Source organism: Macaca thibetana, chromosome 12, assembly GCF_024542745.1.
Source record: "Macaca thibetana thibetana isolate TM-01 chromosome 12, ASM2454274v1, whole genome shotgun sequence".
In the NCBI taxonomy this organism is placed as follows: Eukaryota; Metazoa; Chordata; class Mammalia; order Primates; family Cercopithecidae; genus Macaca; species Macaca thibetana.
Window position 1 is genome coordinate 6,496,903 of NC_065589.1, and position 18,060 is coordinate 6,514,962.

Below are 18,060 nucleotides of genomic sequence, written 5' to 3' on the forward strand. Positions count from 1 at the left end.
CCAGTTGGGAGGCTGAGGCAGGAGAATGGTGTGAACCTGGGAGGCGGAGCTTGCAGTGAGCCGAGATCTCACCACTACACTCCAGCCTGGGTGCCAGTGTGAGACCCCATCTCAAAAAAAAAAAAAGAGTTTTTTTTTGGAGAGATGAAGTCTTGTTATGTTGCACAGGCTGATCTTGAACTCCTGGCCTCAAGCGATTCTCCTGCCTCGGCCTCCTAAAGTGCTTGAATTACAGGTGTGAGCCACCGTGCCTGGGCTCTTCCTAACTTAAAATCAATTTGTTTTCAGGATCAAAGTAGTTAACCAATGGTTTCTCCAATTTCGGCATGAGTGAACAATATATTAATAAAAAACCCCAAACACTTTCTTTAAAGTCTGTGGCAAAATGTGAGCTTCAAGATATGCCTCAATGTAACTTTTTACAATATAGGATAAGCATTGTGTATCCAAAATGTTTGGGACCAGAAGTGATCTGGCTTTTGAAGTTTTTCAGATTTTGCAATATTTGCAATGAGATATCTTGGAGAGAGGACCCAAATCTAAATACAGAATTCACATGTTTCACACATACCTTGTACATGTAGCCTGAAGGTAATTTTATGCAACATTTTCAGTAATTTTGTATATGAAACCAAGTTTTGGCTGCAACCTGCCACATGAGGTCAGGTATGGAATTTTCCACGTATGGCATCATGTTGGTGCTCAAAAAGTTTTGGATTTTGGATTATTTTGGGTTTCAGATTAAAGATATTCAACCTGTACATGCTAATGGAGAAAACGGGAACAGTAAAGTATAAGAAGGAAACAAAAACCACCCAGAATTCCCCAAAGACAGCACTGTGAACATTTTGGATATTTTTTCCTGGATATTAAAATATCTTTAATTAGGGATCATTCCTGTAAATACTTTTATATCCTAATTTTTTATTTATGTTATTTCCCCACGTGATAAACACAGTTTGAAATGACTAAATCATCTTCCCCTTTGTAGATGCATGATGATATATTTAACTCTCCCCGTGTTGGGCTTTGACCTCGCTTCCAGTATTTTGTTACTCTAAATACCATAGACATGAACATTTTTAGGTACTTGTCAAAGTATTCCCAATATTCCCTGGCCAGATTCGTGGGCATTGAATTCATTCATGTGGTCAATAAACACGTATTGAGCCTCTATCGTGATGAAGGCGTGGTCCAGGTTCTGGCTTCCTGGGTCACGAGGGAAGCTTTTTTCAGAGTCTTCGTGCACAATTTCATATGGCTTTGCGGGAGCGCTGTCTCCACCAGCAGCGTGTTTGGGTTCGTCTCACCATGGCCTTGCCAGCACTGCATGTGATCACAGTAAGTCTTGGCTATGAAATCTAAACATTCAGTCTTGCTTTTGTGACCTGAGAGCTTCCCAGAGCACCTGGCCCAAGTACCTTGGTCTGGGAGGGTGCTTCTGTTTTCCACCCCTGGGGTTCTGACATTTCCTAGGAGGGTGACAGATACTCCGAGGTTCACACAGAGCCCTGGAGGGAAGGTGGGTGTGGACAATGCTATGGACAGAGGAGGAGCCACTGAGCAGCAGCAGGGCAGGGACAGCCTGGCCCCGGGTCTCTCCTGGGGAGGCAGTGTTCTGTGTGCTGACCAAAGGGTGCATGTGAATGTTGGGGAAACAAGAAGGTGGCTGGGCAGGGACCTGAGCTGCCTATTCAATAACTGCTCTCCCCATCCTTCCACATCACCTCCCTCCCCCCATTTCCCAGCGTCCCTTGCAGCCCTGAGGGACCCCACCCAGGCCGGTCAGTGGTGTGTAAGTGGAGGCATGAGGGTGGCTTCTGGGGAAGCTGGTTAAGAGGGACCGACTCAGCTGCCTCTTCCCTCACCTTCTCTCTTCCTCCCACTGGAACGCAGATGCTGGAGATGCAGCTCTCCAAGGTGCCCAGAGGTCACAAGCACCCGGGAGCCATGGTTGACCAGACGGCCGGGAGGAGGCTGGGCCCAGCAGACTCTGCAGCTGTTGGCCAGCCCAGGCTTGCCGCTCTCCAGGCTTCTTTTGGGAGGAAAAATAAACCCTTCGTTTGTTTAAGCCACTGTTTTGTAAATATGTTAATAATTTCAACAGATAAGAAATATGCATTTTTTTTTTTTGAGACAGGGTCTTGCTCTGTTGGAGTGCAGTGGCATGATCTCGGCTCACTGCAACCTCCACCTCCTGGGCTCAAGCGATCCTCCCACCTCAGTGTGCGCCACCACGCCTGGCTCATTTTTTGTATTTTTAGTAGAGATGGGGTTCTGCCATGTTGCCTAGGCTGGTCTGGAACTTCTGGGCCCAGGTGATCTGCCCACCTCAGCCTCCCAAAGTGCTGAGATTACAGGCGTGAGCCACTGCGCTTGGCCATCTATATGCATTTAAATGGCACTGATTCCTCCTAAAAGCACCTTTCCTTGTGCTTTTTTTTTTCTTCTGTATTTCTTAGAAGCCAAGTCAGCCCGGTGCCCTTGTGCATGAGGCCTGTGGATGTCCTGTGACTGCAGATGACCAGCTCTGTGTGCTGGGTGAGGGGCTGCCCTGCCTGTGGCCTCACATTCCATGTTGGGGCTGTCCACAAGGCATTTCGTGGCACTGTGGGCTCCCACGCCATGGGAAAACGTCAACAAAAAATGTCACTCATGTGTCATGAGATCATGAGGTTCTCTATGTCTTGAATGGAAGAGTGGGGGGAAGCGGACACCCCTGTGCCTGCAGAGGAGTCTCCGGAAGGCATTCCCAAGATTAGTGGTGGCTTTGTTGTTTTGTTTTGAGATGGAGTGTTGGTCTGTTGCCCAGACTGGAGTGCAGTGGCGTGGTCTCGGCTCGCTGCAACCTGTCTCCTGGGTTCAAGCGATTCTTCTGCCTTGGCCTCCCGAGTAGCTGAGATTACAGGCGTGCCCCACCACGCCCAGCTGATTTTTGTATTTTTAGTAGAGACGGAGTTCCGCCATGTTGGCTAGGCTGGTCTTGAACTCCTGACCTTAGGTGATCCAACCTCCTTGGCCTCCCAAAGTGCTGGGATTACAGGTGTGAACCACCGCACCTGGCTAGTTTGTTTTTTTTTTTTTTTTTTTTTTTTTTGCGGGAGGAAGATATAATGTAGTTTGTATGCAAAAATTACAGTAATATTAATGATAATAATGGTATTAATCAGAGTTCTGGGATGGTTTTACTGCTAGCCACCTGCTGGGAACAGTTCTTATGACACACCTGGGGCAGTGTGGCACAGTGCAAAGATACTGAAGCATCTGGAACTTCTGGGCCCAGTCAACCCTGGCTGGGTAAAGAACATTCTCTTGGAGTTTCTGTCCTTGTAAAGGAGGAAGTCAGAAGAGACACTCCCGATCTCTTTCCTCATTCCAACTGCAAATTCCCTCGGGCCTGGGGCAGCCCCTCCCCGCGGCAGACAAAGCCCCTTTTCTCATTTACCTTGCTTGGGCTTAGAAACACAATTAGTTGTGATAAATGACCAATGCCACCAAAAAAAAAAAAAAAAAAAAAAAAAAGAAAGAAAAAGAAAGAAAGAAAAGTCCACGGAAGCGGTGTAGACATATTTTCATTTCTTTATTAGAAAGAGGCCTCTACACCATAGCCACCTCTCTCTGTTACTTTACACGTCTTTCTTTTCCCCTTAGAATACTGTACAGCGGACACAAAAAAATCCCAAGGCAGGAAAATACAAACTGGCATATTTAATCAAAACAAGATCATATGAAATAACAAGCCAAGTGAAATGTCTGTCAATGGTTTTAATTACAGTACAAACAATATAAATAAAGCATCACTGAGTCATTGTGAAACATAAAGTTGCTGAATGAGGTAATAGAAAACATCCAAAAAAAAAAAAAAAAAAAAAAAAAGCCTCAACCCATCTGTGGATAAGCCCACGCTGCCCTTCCACCTCTATACACTGCTATTTACAGAAACAGAAAACCGGCTGTAAGGTGGGCTGGCCTTCCCTGCCCCTGCCTAGAAATGCATCTCAGTTGTCACCTTTGACCTGCTCCGGCTCCCCTTTAGGAAACACGCCCCTGTGGCAAGATGAGAACCAAATTCCAAGCTGGCAGAAGGGAAGAGTCAGGGCAGGAGAGTGGGCCAGACCTGCCCCTGGGACCCGTGCGACCCTCCCCTCTCCAGGCTGAGCCCAACAAAGGCCTCCCCAGTGCTCAGGTGCTGAGGGCTGAGAGGGGCTGCATCTGGAGAATGAGATGTATTTCAGACACAAAAAACCCAGCTGTGGGAGGGAAACTGATGCTTTTCAAGTCTGCAAGAAGGAATTATTTCTAACATTACAGTGCTGGGCCCTCTCCCCCGTTCTTAATGCCATGAAGCAGCTTCTAAATGCACACTTTGCCCATCCACCATGCAACTGCCCCGCCCCTCTCCAGTCACCTGTGCACCCTCAAAACAGCCGTGCCGAGAACCCTGCTGGGACCCTTGGGGCTGGGGAGGTCCCTCATGTGCCAACCTGAGCAGTGCGTGAGACCCACTCCCCAGACTGGCCCCTGGCTCACAACACCCTTGGAGCCTTCTCTGTTCTCCTACCCTGAGAACCCAGGCGGGAAATGCCTTTGCCCAGGGACCTCCAAGAATGTCAGGGGACACCCCAGGGCTGTGGTACTGGGCAGGGGCTGGGCTGCCTGCCAGTGTCTGTGTAAGGCCCATCAGGATTCCATGTGCCTGGACTGTCCTTCCTCAAGTCCAAAGGCCCCTGACATCCTCATGCACAGCTGCTGACTGAGTGGGCTTCTAGTGTCTTCTTTTTACCAGAGCTCTCCAAGCAGCTCAGGCATTAGCTTCCTGGGCCAGTGTAGACTGCTCGGCACCAGGGAGATGCAGGCAGATGAGGGTTTAATCTGATTTAGGGGCAGCTGTTCCCAACAGCTGGTGTGTTAAGGGGGTTTGCTCCACTGGGAAGATTCCCCAACGCACTCACGCCTTGTTTGGTTCCTTTCTTTCACCTGCATCTCAAGGCAAAGGCCATGCAATTCCCCCAGAGAGCATTCTAGATCAGTCCGACGTGGACTTCGACAAGGAGTCTCTATCATATGGTTTCACCATCCTCGGGTTGGGGGGTGCTCCCTATAGACGCCCTGTGCCAGGCCAAAATGAAAGCCAAGCCCTGAGCCAGCTCTCCCCACATTCATGAGGATATCCTGTTTCGGGCACAGGGAGTGGCCCAGCTTGGGTGTCCCAAGGCCGGAAGCCACAGCTGCCTGCTGGTCTCACTTAGCAGCCTTAGGCTTGAGCACTGGGGCTTTCAGAGCCCATGCAAGTCTCTGCCGGCCATTCCGGCCCCATCTGCCCATCTCCAGGCCCTGAGGCCCATCTGTAGCGGGTGAGGGCCTCAGACAAGAACAGTTCTACCAAACAGGTGCAAAACCCCAAACCAAGTGCTGTCGTTTTACACCAAAACCAGCACCTCATAGGGAAAGACAGTAAGAATGGGTTTTCAGATTTAGGTCTGCTTACTGCTACGGGGGTGGGTGTTTACTACACTGGTGAACTTAAATACTTTCTCATACAACTCACAGGTTTAAAAAAACTTGTTGGTTTCACAGACTCCCTTTCCAGAGTCACCTGCCAACGCAGACGTGTGATGCGAAGAAAGCCGCAGACACACCGATTACATGGGGCGGCAGGGGGTGGGGCATTCATATTTCAACAGCCTATTTAAGGGCAGTATTTCTTCTCTAAGGGGAAGAAAGTTTGTGTTTTTGAAACAGTAAATATCTCAGTACATATGTCTTCCTCCATGGAGAGGGGAGGGGTCTGCCATAGGGGCTGCTGTCTCATCACAGACGGGGCACTGGTCACTTCTCTCTAATCACAGACAGCGCAGCATCCCAGGGGCCAGCGATCAGGATCACTCCCTCGCTGTGTCGGAAGGACCAGTCTGAGGACTGTGTCTTAGTGACCCAGCTACTCCAAGGAGATACACCTGCGCCCCTTCTGTCTCCCACATAATGGGAGCAAAGCTGACATTTCGCTGAAAAGCAGCCTAACGTGTGTGGTGAAATGACAGAGGGCCCGTCCCCACAGGGCACACAGCAGGGCTGGGGCAGATCTGTCCACTGGGCAGGGCAGGGGGGTCTCCTGGCCCCACTATCACCTGGGCGTGCTGGCCTGGCCTGGGGGGACGGGGGCGGCATTAAAGCCGTGTGACCACAAGGGCTCCCTGAAGAAAGCCACTCAGAAATCCAAGTGTGAGCCTCGGAAAGGTGGAGAATGCACGCGTTGATGCCAAAGGCCCTTATTTACCTTTTTGGGGAAGGATGAGGGTGACAATCATTCAAGATGTGACTTCACAACACGTGAAACCCCCATCTGAGGCGGCGGTTGGAAATAAATTACATTTCCTTTGAAGGAAAGCTGTGTGTCTCCAGCACTTTTCTATCAGAACTCCTTCCTGACTGCTTTTTAATTTGTTTGCTTGAAGGCCATAAATACAACCCCAGGGAGTTCTAGAAAAGTCTCAACGACCTTGTGCAGGAGGTGAGGGACGGAAGCAGAGCACAGCCGTGCGGGGAGGGAAGCGGCCCCTCCGGAGGTTTGGGGTTTGCTTTCCAAACACCTTTGCCTCCTGAGTGGTTGCTGAGGCCTGATTATACCCCATCTCAGGGGAAGCTACATCATTGCCAGGTTTCCCACCTCCCAGGGCAGGAATATGGATTTCTCCTCATTTCCAGAACATCCTAAGTGCAGGGAGGAAGAGCTGGCATCGTGGGCACCACGGGGACCCAGGGCGCCTACGGCACATTGCATGCTGCAGGCTGAGCAGGCCTCTCTTGTGGGGTAAGATGAGTCCACCAAGTTCAAGCACAAAACACACTGGGAGCCTGGGGACGGGGAGAGAGGGACGGCCTGCAGCCAAGCACGGCGACCCGGGGTGCTCTCCAGCAAGCTCCGATCTCGGACAGGAGGAGGAGGGGAGGCCCAATGCACGCGTGAGTCACGCAGCTCACGGCAAGGGGAAGGTGGCCTCTGAAGGGAGGGACGCTGTCCACGCCGACACCACCTCAACGGGCTGTGGGGGAGAGCGAAGGGTCGTCTGGGCCCTGACCAGCACCGGCGAACAGCACGAGGGCAGAACTCAGCCCCTTCCTCGCCTCTAGAAAATCAACTTCAGACTACAAAGTGGAATATCCGTGTTGAGAAAAGTGGGCAGGTTCCAGAGAGGCTCTCAGGGAGCAAGGGATGCTGTTCCCGGCCATGTGGAGGGCCGGGGCAGGGCACTGGCAGGCTGAGAGAGGAGGGCCCCGGGCTCTACTGGAGGCGCTTGGCAAACATGCCCGTCACGGCCTCCCCTGGGTGCAGGCTGGAGGACAGTGTCAGCCACGGGCAGGTCTCCTGGCGTGTGTGCCGGCTTTGGTCCCATCAGTGTTTCTGTTCTTAACAAGTGCTCTGGTCTCCCCAGCATCCCCTGGCCAGGTGTGAGGCTGGCATTTATCACACGGGTTTGAAACCTCACTGCACCCTGCAACTTTCACAGATGAGGAACAAGAGCTCAGGAAGCTGGGTGCCTGTCCAGAGCTGTGCGGGAATCCTCTGGAGGGATGGCAGGGCCAGCGGAGTCTAGGGGTCCGGCTTTTTCATCAGACCATGTTTCTCCCTAACAAGGTTGGCAGCAGCTCCTATGCAGACATAGGGAATGACCTCCAATGTGCAGATGTCACAAAAACAGGAAGACTGGTATCTACACTGGATGACAGAGGCCGAACCATGCAGACCTCATCAGGCTGGGCCAAGTCTCAGAAGAGGGAGTTTCAACGCAAGGCCCTTGTGCTGAAAAGCCACTGCCCAGAACTGGCTTGTGGACTAGGGGCCCTGCAGGAAATGCAATTCAGTAAGATCCCGCTCTCTCCTGCGTCTGAGAACCCTGCGATTGGCGAGCGACCTGCCGCCTTCGCCCTCCTTTCCGGTGCATATACATTGTGCACACACTTGGGAGATAGGACACTGCACCTGGTTTTGGGGCAAATGACTCAGAAATTTGTCACTTGCTCGCCCTTGGGCTGCTCATTTCCTGGGATGAAACAGAGAGAAGGACCAGGGACACGACTGGGGTGCTGGGTGGGGCAAACCACTTGTCTGCCCCAGCACCTCAGGTCAGAATCAGAGTCCTGTCCCTGCGGGATGTTCCTGCTGCAGCCAGGTCTGCACCACACCCCTCCACACCCCTCCACTCCCCTCCAAGTTCAGTCTCTGTGAAGCTGAACGTCGGGGTGCAGACGTGTCCAGATCCCCCACAGGGTTACACAGGCCGCTTGTGTGCCTCCCCCAGCTGGCTGTTTCTCTTCAAGGCAGAGTTTTAATTCTGAACAGGAAAGGTGAGGTGGATCCTGCAGTGGTGATCTGTCATCATCACGTCACAGAACTGAACATGGAAATGAACAACAAAAACTCAACTCCCTTCTCAAACACGTTACTCCTAACTCTGCCCTCGGTCCTTGCCTCTCCCAGCCTTGGTGGTAATTAGCTTGAAAGTGGGAACAAGAGTGTGGTCAGCAAAGAAAGGGCTTCGGTTAGACACCGAAATACAAACAGATTAGCCAGCTGTCTTCTTTATTTGGAAAGACCCTTGAAACTGCCTTTCCTTTTGCTACTAAAACTCGGGCCCTAGCAAGCGGCTGCTCGTGGAGCAGATGGACGTCGCTGAGAATGGCAGGGGAGGGGCTGTGTTTTCTGAGGGGGAGTCATGGCGGCCCGTGCTGGGGACCGGGAAGGGAAAGAGCCAATCTAGCATTCAGGTTGTGGAAGGCAAAGTGAAACAAGAAGTCATTTGGGAAAATATTATATTATAAACACATAGAATAATATGTACACAGTCATATACATCCCAAAGAGAAGCCTCAAGGAGTTCCGTTTCTTCTCAAAAGAAGCTTCACTATGATAAAGCATTCCTATAGTGGGAATTCACTACAATGAAATAATTTAACAATTTCATTTATGCTATATTTGTGTCCACTACAGAGTCTACGGTGAAGGCTGTGTGGAGCGAGTGTGTCTAGTGGATTCGAACACCAACGCGCTCTTCAAAAATAGGCAATGACCTTTTTTTCTTTTCTATTCACATTTACAATAGCTACACAGTGATGAAACGCAGACTGAAAAATCAAATGGCAGGACGATGGGACTGTCGTCAAAGTTCTCAGACTTGTGGCTGCTGCACCTGTTATCCTTTTGGATACGAGTGAGCTCCACTTAGCTTCGTTAAGATTAGAAATTTCCATGAAACACTTACCCACATATAAATTATGTGTAAAGCTTTATTTCTTCCCCACCTACTTTAATTTTTTTTAAAAAGTGAAAGAAGAGGAAAAACTCTTACAAAATATAAGGTTTAATATATGAGAGCAAGGAACACCCCGGAGGCTGCCAGCACGTGCGGCTTTGTGTTTCTGTGCTACAGGATTCTAGTGTCCTCATCTTCCATCGTGACAACCCTTCTCCCCGCGTCACACTGCCAATGGGCTCTGGGCAAAGCCGCCCCGTTTGCTTTTAATCTGAGGGATGCTGTGGTTTGGCTGACTACGTTTGACTACCACCACGGAAGGCGGCGGACGTCTGAAGCGGCCAGATACCGCGACGATGGAAATCAGGCGAGGTACTAGCGTGGAGGGCCGGGCTGCCGGGTCAAGGTTGCCTGGGTTCTCAGGAGCCAGTCTGTGCCACAGAACCATCAGCAGCTGCCTTCCGTAAGGCACCTCGGTCTGGCATTCGGAAAACCACCCCGTCTTGCCAGAGCCCCTTGGTCTTGGTTAGCAAAAGCCGTATCTGATCTACATCATGCTTTCAATCATGAGAAACCACATTCCTTCTTTCTCCTTTCTAATATACTTCAGTGTGTCTTTTTTTTCTTTCTCAATTTTAATAAGCAAATTGTACCACCGTCTTATTCTGAGATGCTCCTTTTTAAAAGCTGTAGATCACATTAATGGAAGTGTTTACTGCTGGGAATATTTTCCATGTACAATGATCTGTAACCCTCTTATCTCAACTAGTTGCACATTATTAGTTCACATCCAGTTCAATTTATAAATTAAGAGAGGTGCCATTTGTCTGTACAAAAATCAATGCATATTTATGAACTTCTTTTATTCAAATATATTTTCACACATCTTATCTAAATACATAATACAGAAGCCTGTGTGACTTGGGCAATGTGGCCCAGGAGGGCCTGAGACTAACACATCCACCTCGGCAAAAGGACATAAAATCTCTCTTACGGTCGGAAAAAATAGCCTTTTGTGTATTTACTTAGTTTACGAAATATACTCGAAATGCTATTGTTAGCTGAATTTGTGATTTCCTTTTGAATTTCTGAGTTATTCTTATTTATTTTTCCCATTTTGTTTTTGCACCAAGGAGACCGCAGTCAAATAATACTCAGCGACTGATTTCCTCTCTTTGGACTGAAAAATTAAACAGATACTAAATTATGACAGTGAATTTAGAAAGGAGGGCTCCAAGGGCTTGAAAGAACATGTCTGGGATAATATGATGCTTCTAAGAGTATTGCAATCACATCGTGGCAATCACCGGAGCGTGCCACGTAACTACCTCCTCGGCTAATATGCTTTCTTCTCGGTGATGACTAATCATGTTCTATTAAACAGCAGTAATGCTGGAAGAACTCAACTATACAAGTGTAATGAAGCCAGTATTCTCCCTGGACAGATTAGCTACAACTGATTTGACACATACCATCATAGGGGCTTCAAACCTGACAAACTGTGTGCTTGCTTCTGATTTATGCCGTCAAGCTCCTCAGAGAAGAGATGGAATCCAAGTGTTCCGTTTGCTAGAGGTGAAATGTACTATGTGCTTAACTGCCAGTTAACGAAAGTTGCCCCTTCTCCTTGTTCCTCGCCTCCCCTCCCCCTCACGTCCCCGTCCCTTGTGCCACCAGGACAAGGGTCCTGCGCCGTGTGCTATCGTCAAAGGGCCGAGGCCCGTCGCTCTCTCCTGTTTGTGGTTTAGGGGAGTTTATGAAAAGGAGCCACTTCTGCAGTCTCCCGGCCGCCTCTTTGCCCCTTGAGGATGTCCAGGTTTTGTGATTTTGTTTGGGGTGACAGTGGGTGGGCGGGAGGGAGGCGGCCACCAGGAAGAGGGAGGGGATGCGACGGGACTCACGTGCTGCGAATTCCGAGCGAGTATGCGGCAAGGCTGCCGCGTCCCGGGTGTGGCGAGCAGGTGGGCACGGCTGTTCCTCAGATGATGGTGGGCACCCTCCCGCTGCTGTTGTTCCGGTTATTGTTTCTCCTGGACAGGTTGGGAGTGGCCATGAGCACGAAGCGTTCGTCGGGGCAGCCGTACTGCAGCAGCACGTCGATGCACTCCTGGCTGGAGGCCTGCCGGGCGTAGGCCAGCGCTGTGTTCCCGTGGGCATCTCGGGCCATGACGTCCACCCCATACTGCGGAGGTAACGGAGCCCACATTAGTATCCCGGGGATGTGATGGAAGGAGGGGGCAGAGACGCTTCCTCTCAGCCCTTGTGTGTGGCTTGTGCTTGGACAGCGGGGCCAGCTACAGAACTGGCTGGCACAGCCTGCACCCGTGGCCAGCGGATTCTTTTAAGGAAAGAACGTGTCTTCTTTTCAACTGAAAGCCCCTCCTTTGTGCGACATTAAGGAATCAAAGATAACTTTAGTTTTGCTGTTTCTATTTTGACTTTCCAACTGCACCAAGAAAAAAAAGATCACTGTTTTGATCTCAGCATTTTCATTATAAGAAATATATAAATAACACATAAGAGCTCAAGAAGAAAAAAAAATCACCCATAATCTTGCTATTCAGAGATAACCTTTGTCAATTAGTGGATTTCCTTCCAATGGGTTTTCTTTGAATCTAAATGTGTATGTGCCTAATTGAGATAAGACAATACAAATAATTTGTATTGTTTTTCATTTTTTATTGATCACTATACTGTGATCATTTTCTTACATCATTAAACATTACTCAGAGGCCGGGCGCGGTGGCTCACGCCTGCAATCCCAGCACTTTGGGAGGTTGAGGTGGGCGGATCACGAGGTCAGGAGATAGAGACCATCCTGGCTAACTCGGTGAAACCCCGTCTCTACTAAAAATACAAAAAATTAGCCGGGCGTGGTGGCAGGTGTCTGTAGTCCCAGCTACTCAGGAGGCTGAGGCAGGAGAACGGTGTGAACCCAGAAGGCGGAGCATAAGTGAGCCGAGATTGCGTCACTGCACTCCAGCCTGGGCAACAGAGTGAGACTCCGTCTCAAAAAAAAAAAAGAAAAACAACAAAAAACACTACTCAGAAGCACGACACAAGCTGTGTGCAGTGGCTCACTGCAGCCCAGGAGTTCAAGATTAGCCTGAGCAATATAGGGAGATCCTGTCTCTAGAAAAAAACACGTTTTTTAAAAACTAGCTGGGCATGTGGCATGTGCCTGTGGACCTAGCTACACAGGAGGCAGAGGCTGCCGTGGGCCGAGATCACACCACTGTACTGTAGCCTGGGCAACAGAGTGAGACCCTGTCTCCCCACCCCACAAATAGCATGACACAGGCAAGTCATACAATATTCCACCACAGGAACAGAATTCAGAACTCTCCCCTCAACCGTGCACACTCTGTAAAAATTGTCACTGGAGCTGGGTGCGGTGGCTCAATCCTGTAATCCCAGCACTTTGGGAGGCCGAGGTGGGAGGATCACGAGGTCAGGAGTTTGAGACCAGCCTGACCAACATGGTGAAACTCCGTCTCTACTAAAAATACAAAAATTATCTGGGCTTGGTGGTGTATGCTTGTAATCCCAGCTAGTCGGGAGGCTGAGGTAGGAGAATTGTGTGAACTCAGGAGACGGAGGTTTCAGTGAGCTGAGATCGTGCCACCGCACTCCAGCCTGGGTGACAGAGTGAGACTCCATCTCAAAAATAAATAAATAAATAAATAAATGAAAATAAATAAAAAATTGTCACTGGAAGAAACAGTACCCGGATGTATGTCCTCACACAGAATCTTTCTCAGGGCTAAAGTACACAACATTTTTAAGCTTTTTGCTCATGAAAAAGAGTGAATTCACTTCCACTTCTGCCAACGTACAATGTGTGGGAGTCTGAGGCCACTCAACAGCATGGAACCAGCGCCATCAAAGGAATTTTTGCTCAGTTGGAGGAGGAAACATGGCCTGTAATTTATAACTGTGTCCTCTGCTCCCACCACCAATTCGTATGTTTAAGTCCTAACACCCAGTACTTTCGCATGTGACTGTATTTGGAGATAGAGCCTTTATGGTGGTATATGAGCTTAAATGAGGTCACAATAGGGTTAGTATTTGTATGAGAAGAGGAAGAGGCTGTGCTGGGAGGCTGATACCTGTAATCTCAACACTTCGGGAGGCTGAGGTGAGAGGACTGCTTAAAGCCAGGAGTTCAAAACCCATGGGCAATATGGTAAGAACCTAACTCTACAAAAATTAAAAAAAAAATTGCCATTCATGTAGGTGCATGCCTGTGGTCCCAACTACTTGGCAGGCTGGCGGGGGATTGCTTGAGCCCAGGAGTTCGAGGTTACAGTGGGCTATGATTGTGCCACTGCACTCTAGCCTGGACAACAGAGCAAGACTGTGTCCCAGAAAGAAGGAGGGGAGGGTGGAAAGGAAAGATCTCCTAGGAGCAAGTGCAGAGGAAAGGACCTGTGAGAACACAGGGAGAGGGCGGCCGTCTACCAGCCACGAGAGGCCTCACCAGGAACCATCCCTGCCGGGCCTTTGATCTTGTACTTCCAGCCTCCAGAACTGTGAGAAAATAAATGTCTGTTGTTGAAGCACCTGTCTGTGGTATTTTGTTATGGCAGCCCTAGCACACTACACACAACTCTTATTTAATTTGCATTACATCACATGTATGACTAATGAGTAAACGGTAATATCTTTGATTTTGGTGTAGTGTCTGTATATCTCATCTCATTCTCCAACTGCACCCATCAAAAAAGTCAGATTAAGGCCAGGTGCGGTGGGTCATGCCTGTAATCCCAGCACTCTGGGAGGCCGAGGTGGGTGGATCACGAGGTCAGGAGTTCGAGACCAGTCTGACCAACCTGGTGAAACCCCGTCTCTACTAAAAATATAAAAATAGGCCGGGCGTGGTGGCTCACGCTTGTAATCCCAGCACTTTGGGAGGCCGAGGTGGGCGGATCACAAGGTCAGGAGATCGAGACCACGGTGAAACCCCGTCTCTACTAAAAATACAAAAAAAAATTAGCCGGGTGCGGTGGCGGGCGCCTGTAGTCCCAGCTACTCAGGAGGCTGAGGCAGGAGAATGGCGAGAACCTGGGAGGCGGAGCTTGCAGTGAGCCGAGATCGTGCCACTGCACTCCAGCCTGGGTGGCAGAGTGAGACTCCGTCTCAAAAAAAAAAAAATAAAATAAATAAATAAAAAAAATAAAAATTAGCTGGGTGTGGTGGCGGGTGCCTGTAATCCCAGCTACTCAGGGGGCTGAGGCAGAAGAATCGCTTGAACCTGGGAGGTGGATGTTGCAGTGAGCTGAGATCGCACAACTGCACTCCAGCCTGGGCGACAGAGCGAGACTCTGTCTCAAAAAAACAAAAAAAAAGTTAGATCAAAAACATGCAGAAGCCTGCAGCACTCCACACGTGAGGCTGTAGAACGTTGCTACCGTGCGGGACTGACCCATCCTGCCCTGCGAGTGGAGACAGAAGAGCCTCCAGCTGGGTGTCCCACCTCTGGGTGCCGTCCCCACTTCTGGGCACACGCTTGCCTTCCGTAGCTGGGGAGCCTCCCTGCAGGTGGAGCCTGCCTCTGGTGGGGACCTGCCTCGGCTGAAGCCCCAGGGGTCCACGGGCAGCCCCTAGGTGGGCACGGCTTCTCAGACGTAGCTCCCGCGTGGCACAGGCAAGGCCTCTCTGCTCAACCACTTTATCCTTCTCTTTTACTCATTCAAGCATTGTGCCACATGCTTCAACAGGAATGTACAGAATACTTTTCCCCAGTAGAAATTCATCAGAATGGTTCAAAAGAAGCCCTCTGACAAACTCCTGCCACATCAGACCTCAAAGTTGAGGGTCCAGTATTTCTCTGTTAAGTGAATAAAAACACCAAAGGTTTGGAAATGGGGAAACCCTACAAGTCATCCCGTTAATACACTGCCTTCTCTCCAGAAGATGATGGAAATGAAAAAGAGGGACACCACCAACCCTCCCTGACAAGGGGCAATCACAAAGTGGCAATTTTCAGAAACTGACAAGTACTGTACAAGGAGGACCGACTGTGTCTGTATAAGGTCCTCTGTTCTTCAATTGGAGTTTCCCATTAGGAACTGTTCCCACTTGCGGACAAAGAACAACAGCCTTCTGCCAGAAAGATGCCCATGGAAGCAGAACAAAGCAGACAGTGCCCCCTGTGGCCTCGTCCTCTGCCAGGGGTGCCGACCACCTACCCAGATCAGGAGCTGTGCCAGGACCACATTCCCCTTGCGGCAGGCCAGATGCAGCGCCGTGCGGCCGTCTCCCTCCCCGCAGGTCTCGTTCACCTCGTCCCGGGAGCCGTGTGCCAACAGCAGGATGGCCGTCCGCAGGTCCTCGTCGGCGGTGGCCCGCAGCAGGTGCTGGCCCAGGGACAGCTCCGTGCAGGGTAGTGGGGCCAGGAAGAGCTTCTGCTCGTACTTGGCACGGATCCACCGTTCCTTCTCTTCCCTGCAAAGAGCCACCAGACAGGTGCGGTCACGATCAGGCCCGAGAACACAGGCTGCAAGCACCCGCCCCATGTGGTCGGGAGGAGCCGAGAGGGAAGTGAAATCACAGAAAGCAAAGGTCCTCACTCGGCACAAAGCTCCCTGGAGGAAAGGTTTATCCACCTTCACAAAACAGTATCCTCACCAGCAGCATCAGCCCAGAAATGCAGGTTCTCAGGTCAGCCCCAGACCCCCTGAATCCGAACCTCTAGGAGTGTTTTAACAAGCCCTGCAGGGGATTCCAATGGGCCCAAGGTGTGAGAGCCGCTGATCTCAGGCTCATATGCTGTCTTGGTGCTCTTTGTTTCTGTCACTTTTAGTGCAGAATCTGTCCTTGGAAAGAAAACTATCAAGTGATCAGTGGCTCTCACACGCCGACACACAGGGGAAGCCACCCTACTGCCTGGGACCGGCACGATGGAAGCAAGGTCTCCGGGGCCGAGAGCTGTTTTACTGTAAGCAGGGCTGTAGTCAGGACTATAGGACACTTGGCTGAAGCTGGGGGGTGGGGGAACGGGACAGCCAGTGCGCTCCCCACACCTGGGGGTGCCCATGTGGTCTTAGCTCCAAACTCCGAAATAGGGTGTGTGTGTGTGTGGACTTCCCAGGTTTTCTAAACCCTTTCAGCTGAAGAAAACATGGCAACAGACTCAAGCAGGAGAGGGCAGACTCCAATGAGGAGGTTTAGAAGGGAGATGCAGCTTTTGGAATCTCCAGATACTTGGGAAACACTTAAGTGGAAAGGACAGAATGTCAGGAATTCCTTAAATGACAAAGAACGGTTGGGTGTTCTGAGGGAAACTGTTCCAGGGCCTGGGAAACAGGCAAGTAGCTCCCAGAAGCCAGAGCTGAGCCCAGAGGCAGAGGAGAGGACGAAGCTGGGGAGGGGGTGCATGGGGTCGGTGGTGTGGGGAGCAGATGATGCTGGTGCCTGCCCGCCCCCAGCATCACAACCTGGCTAAGATGGGGCTGCCTGAGCTGGCCAGTGTAATACGTGGTGGTCTTCTCCTGGGGGGTCTACAGAGGATGGGGACCCTGCTACCCATCTGTGGGGAGGGCTGAGAAGGAGAGGACAGGACGAGATGAGAAGCTCAAGAAATAGAAGAGGAAACCGACAGTAAGACATGTTGACGCTGACCCAAAGGAAGGACCCCAGGCGAGCAGCTCCTGTCCTCTGGCTACTCACGATGGTTTCTGGTTTCTTAAAAAAGAGTGTAAGAGATACTGAAAACTCAAAGACTCTGTAGCACTGCTAGAGGGGGGAAAAAAGGTGGGGCGGTGGGGGACAAGAAATTTACAAAGAACAATGTGAGATTTTACAAGCAGCTCTTGAAATTTTACAAGGATCCCAGGAGCAGAGCCCAGCCAGGGAAGTGCTCCCTGCCTGCCTTTTTGATGAGTATGACAAAGAAAAGAGGCCGGGCGCGGTGGCTCACGCCTGTAATCCCAGCACTTTGGGAGGCCGAGGTGGGTGGATCACCTGAGGTCAGGAGTTTGAGACCAGCTTGGCCAACATGGTGAAACCCTGTCTCTACAAAAAATACAAAAATTAGCCGGTGTGGTGGCAGGTGTCTGTAATCCCAGCTACTCGGGAGGCCGAGGTAGGAGAATCGCTTGAACCCGGGAGGCAGAGGTTGCAGTGAGCCAAGACTGCACCACTGCACTCCAACCTGGGTGACAGAATGAGACCCTGTCTCAAAAAAAAAAAAAAAAAAAAAAAGTAAGAAAAAGGAAAGAAAAGCCCTACATGTAAGAAGGCACTGCAGTTACCCACAGAGACTTTAATAACGTGCTGATTCACAATTGCCCTCTCCAAAATTCAGGTTTCTCCAGGGGAATAATCAGAGTACACAGCTACAAACGACACGGAGAAATCACTCAGGGCCTCCGCGAAAGTCTAGAAAGAAAACTCATTACCCATGACATTTCTGCTTCCGAAGTACAGAGGAAAGGCCTTGTTTACACCTTTTACCCGTGTTTACATTGCACCTAGTGATCTAGTGTCGGGTTAGCCCTAATCTGTTTTTAAATACTTAGGCAAACAAATTCTTCCAGGAGTAAATCTGGATTAGTTTTGCTTCACTTCCTGGTACATGGGAGTGACCCCAGAGTGACCCCCGACTCTTTTCATTTGGAGATTTCCAGGACAAACACTTGGCTACAGCTGAGAACTGACACCAGCCCCCACAAATGCAGCGGAGGCAGCCCCCGCACCCCACTCGGGCAAAAACACAAGCACAAAAGCACTGACAATGTCTGGGAAATATGGGTTCAGGAGACAGACAAAAAGAAGTGCTTCTGATACTGTTTTAAAGCCCTTATTG

The 18,060-nt window shown here is 50.2% G+C and overlaps 1 protein-coding gene across 5 annotated transcripts in view; it reads right to left on the reverse strand.

The window, feature by feature from the left end:
* Nucleotides 1-3,554: 3,554 nt before the first annotated feature.
* AGAP1 (ArfGAP with GTPase domain, ankyrin repeat and PH domain 1) overlaps nt 3,555-18,060 on the reverse strand; it is a 469,017-nt gene continuing 454,511 nt past the window's right edge. For all 5 annotated transcript variants that reach the window (XM_050751653.1, XM_050751648.1, XM_050751651.1 and 2 more), the window contains 2 exons: nt 15,443-15,698; nt 3,555-11,433 (listed from right to left, as the gene is read on the reverse strand). In XM_050751653.1, coding sequence (XP_050607610.1) covers nt 11,230-11,433; nt 15,443-15,698 — 460 coding nt within the window. In that variant the 3' untranslated portion in view covers nt 3,555-11,229. The remainder of the gene's footprint in view (nt 11,434-15,442; nt 15,699-18,060) is intronic.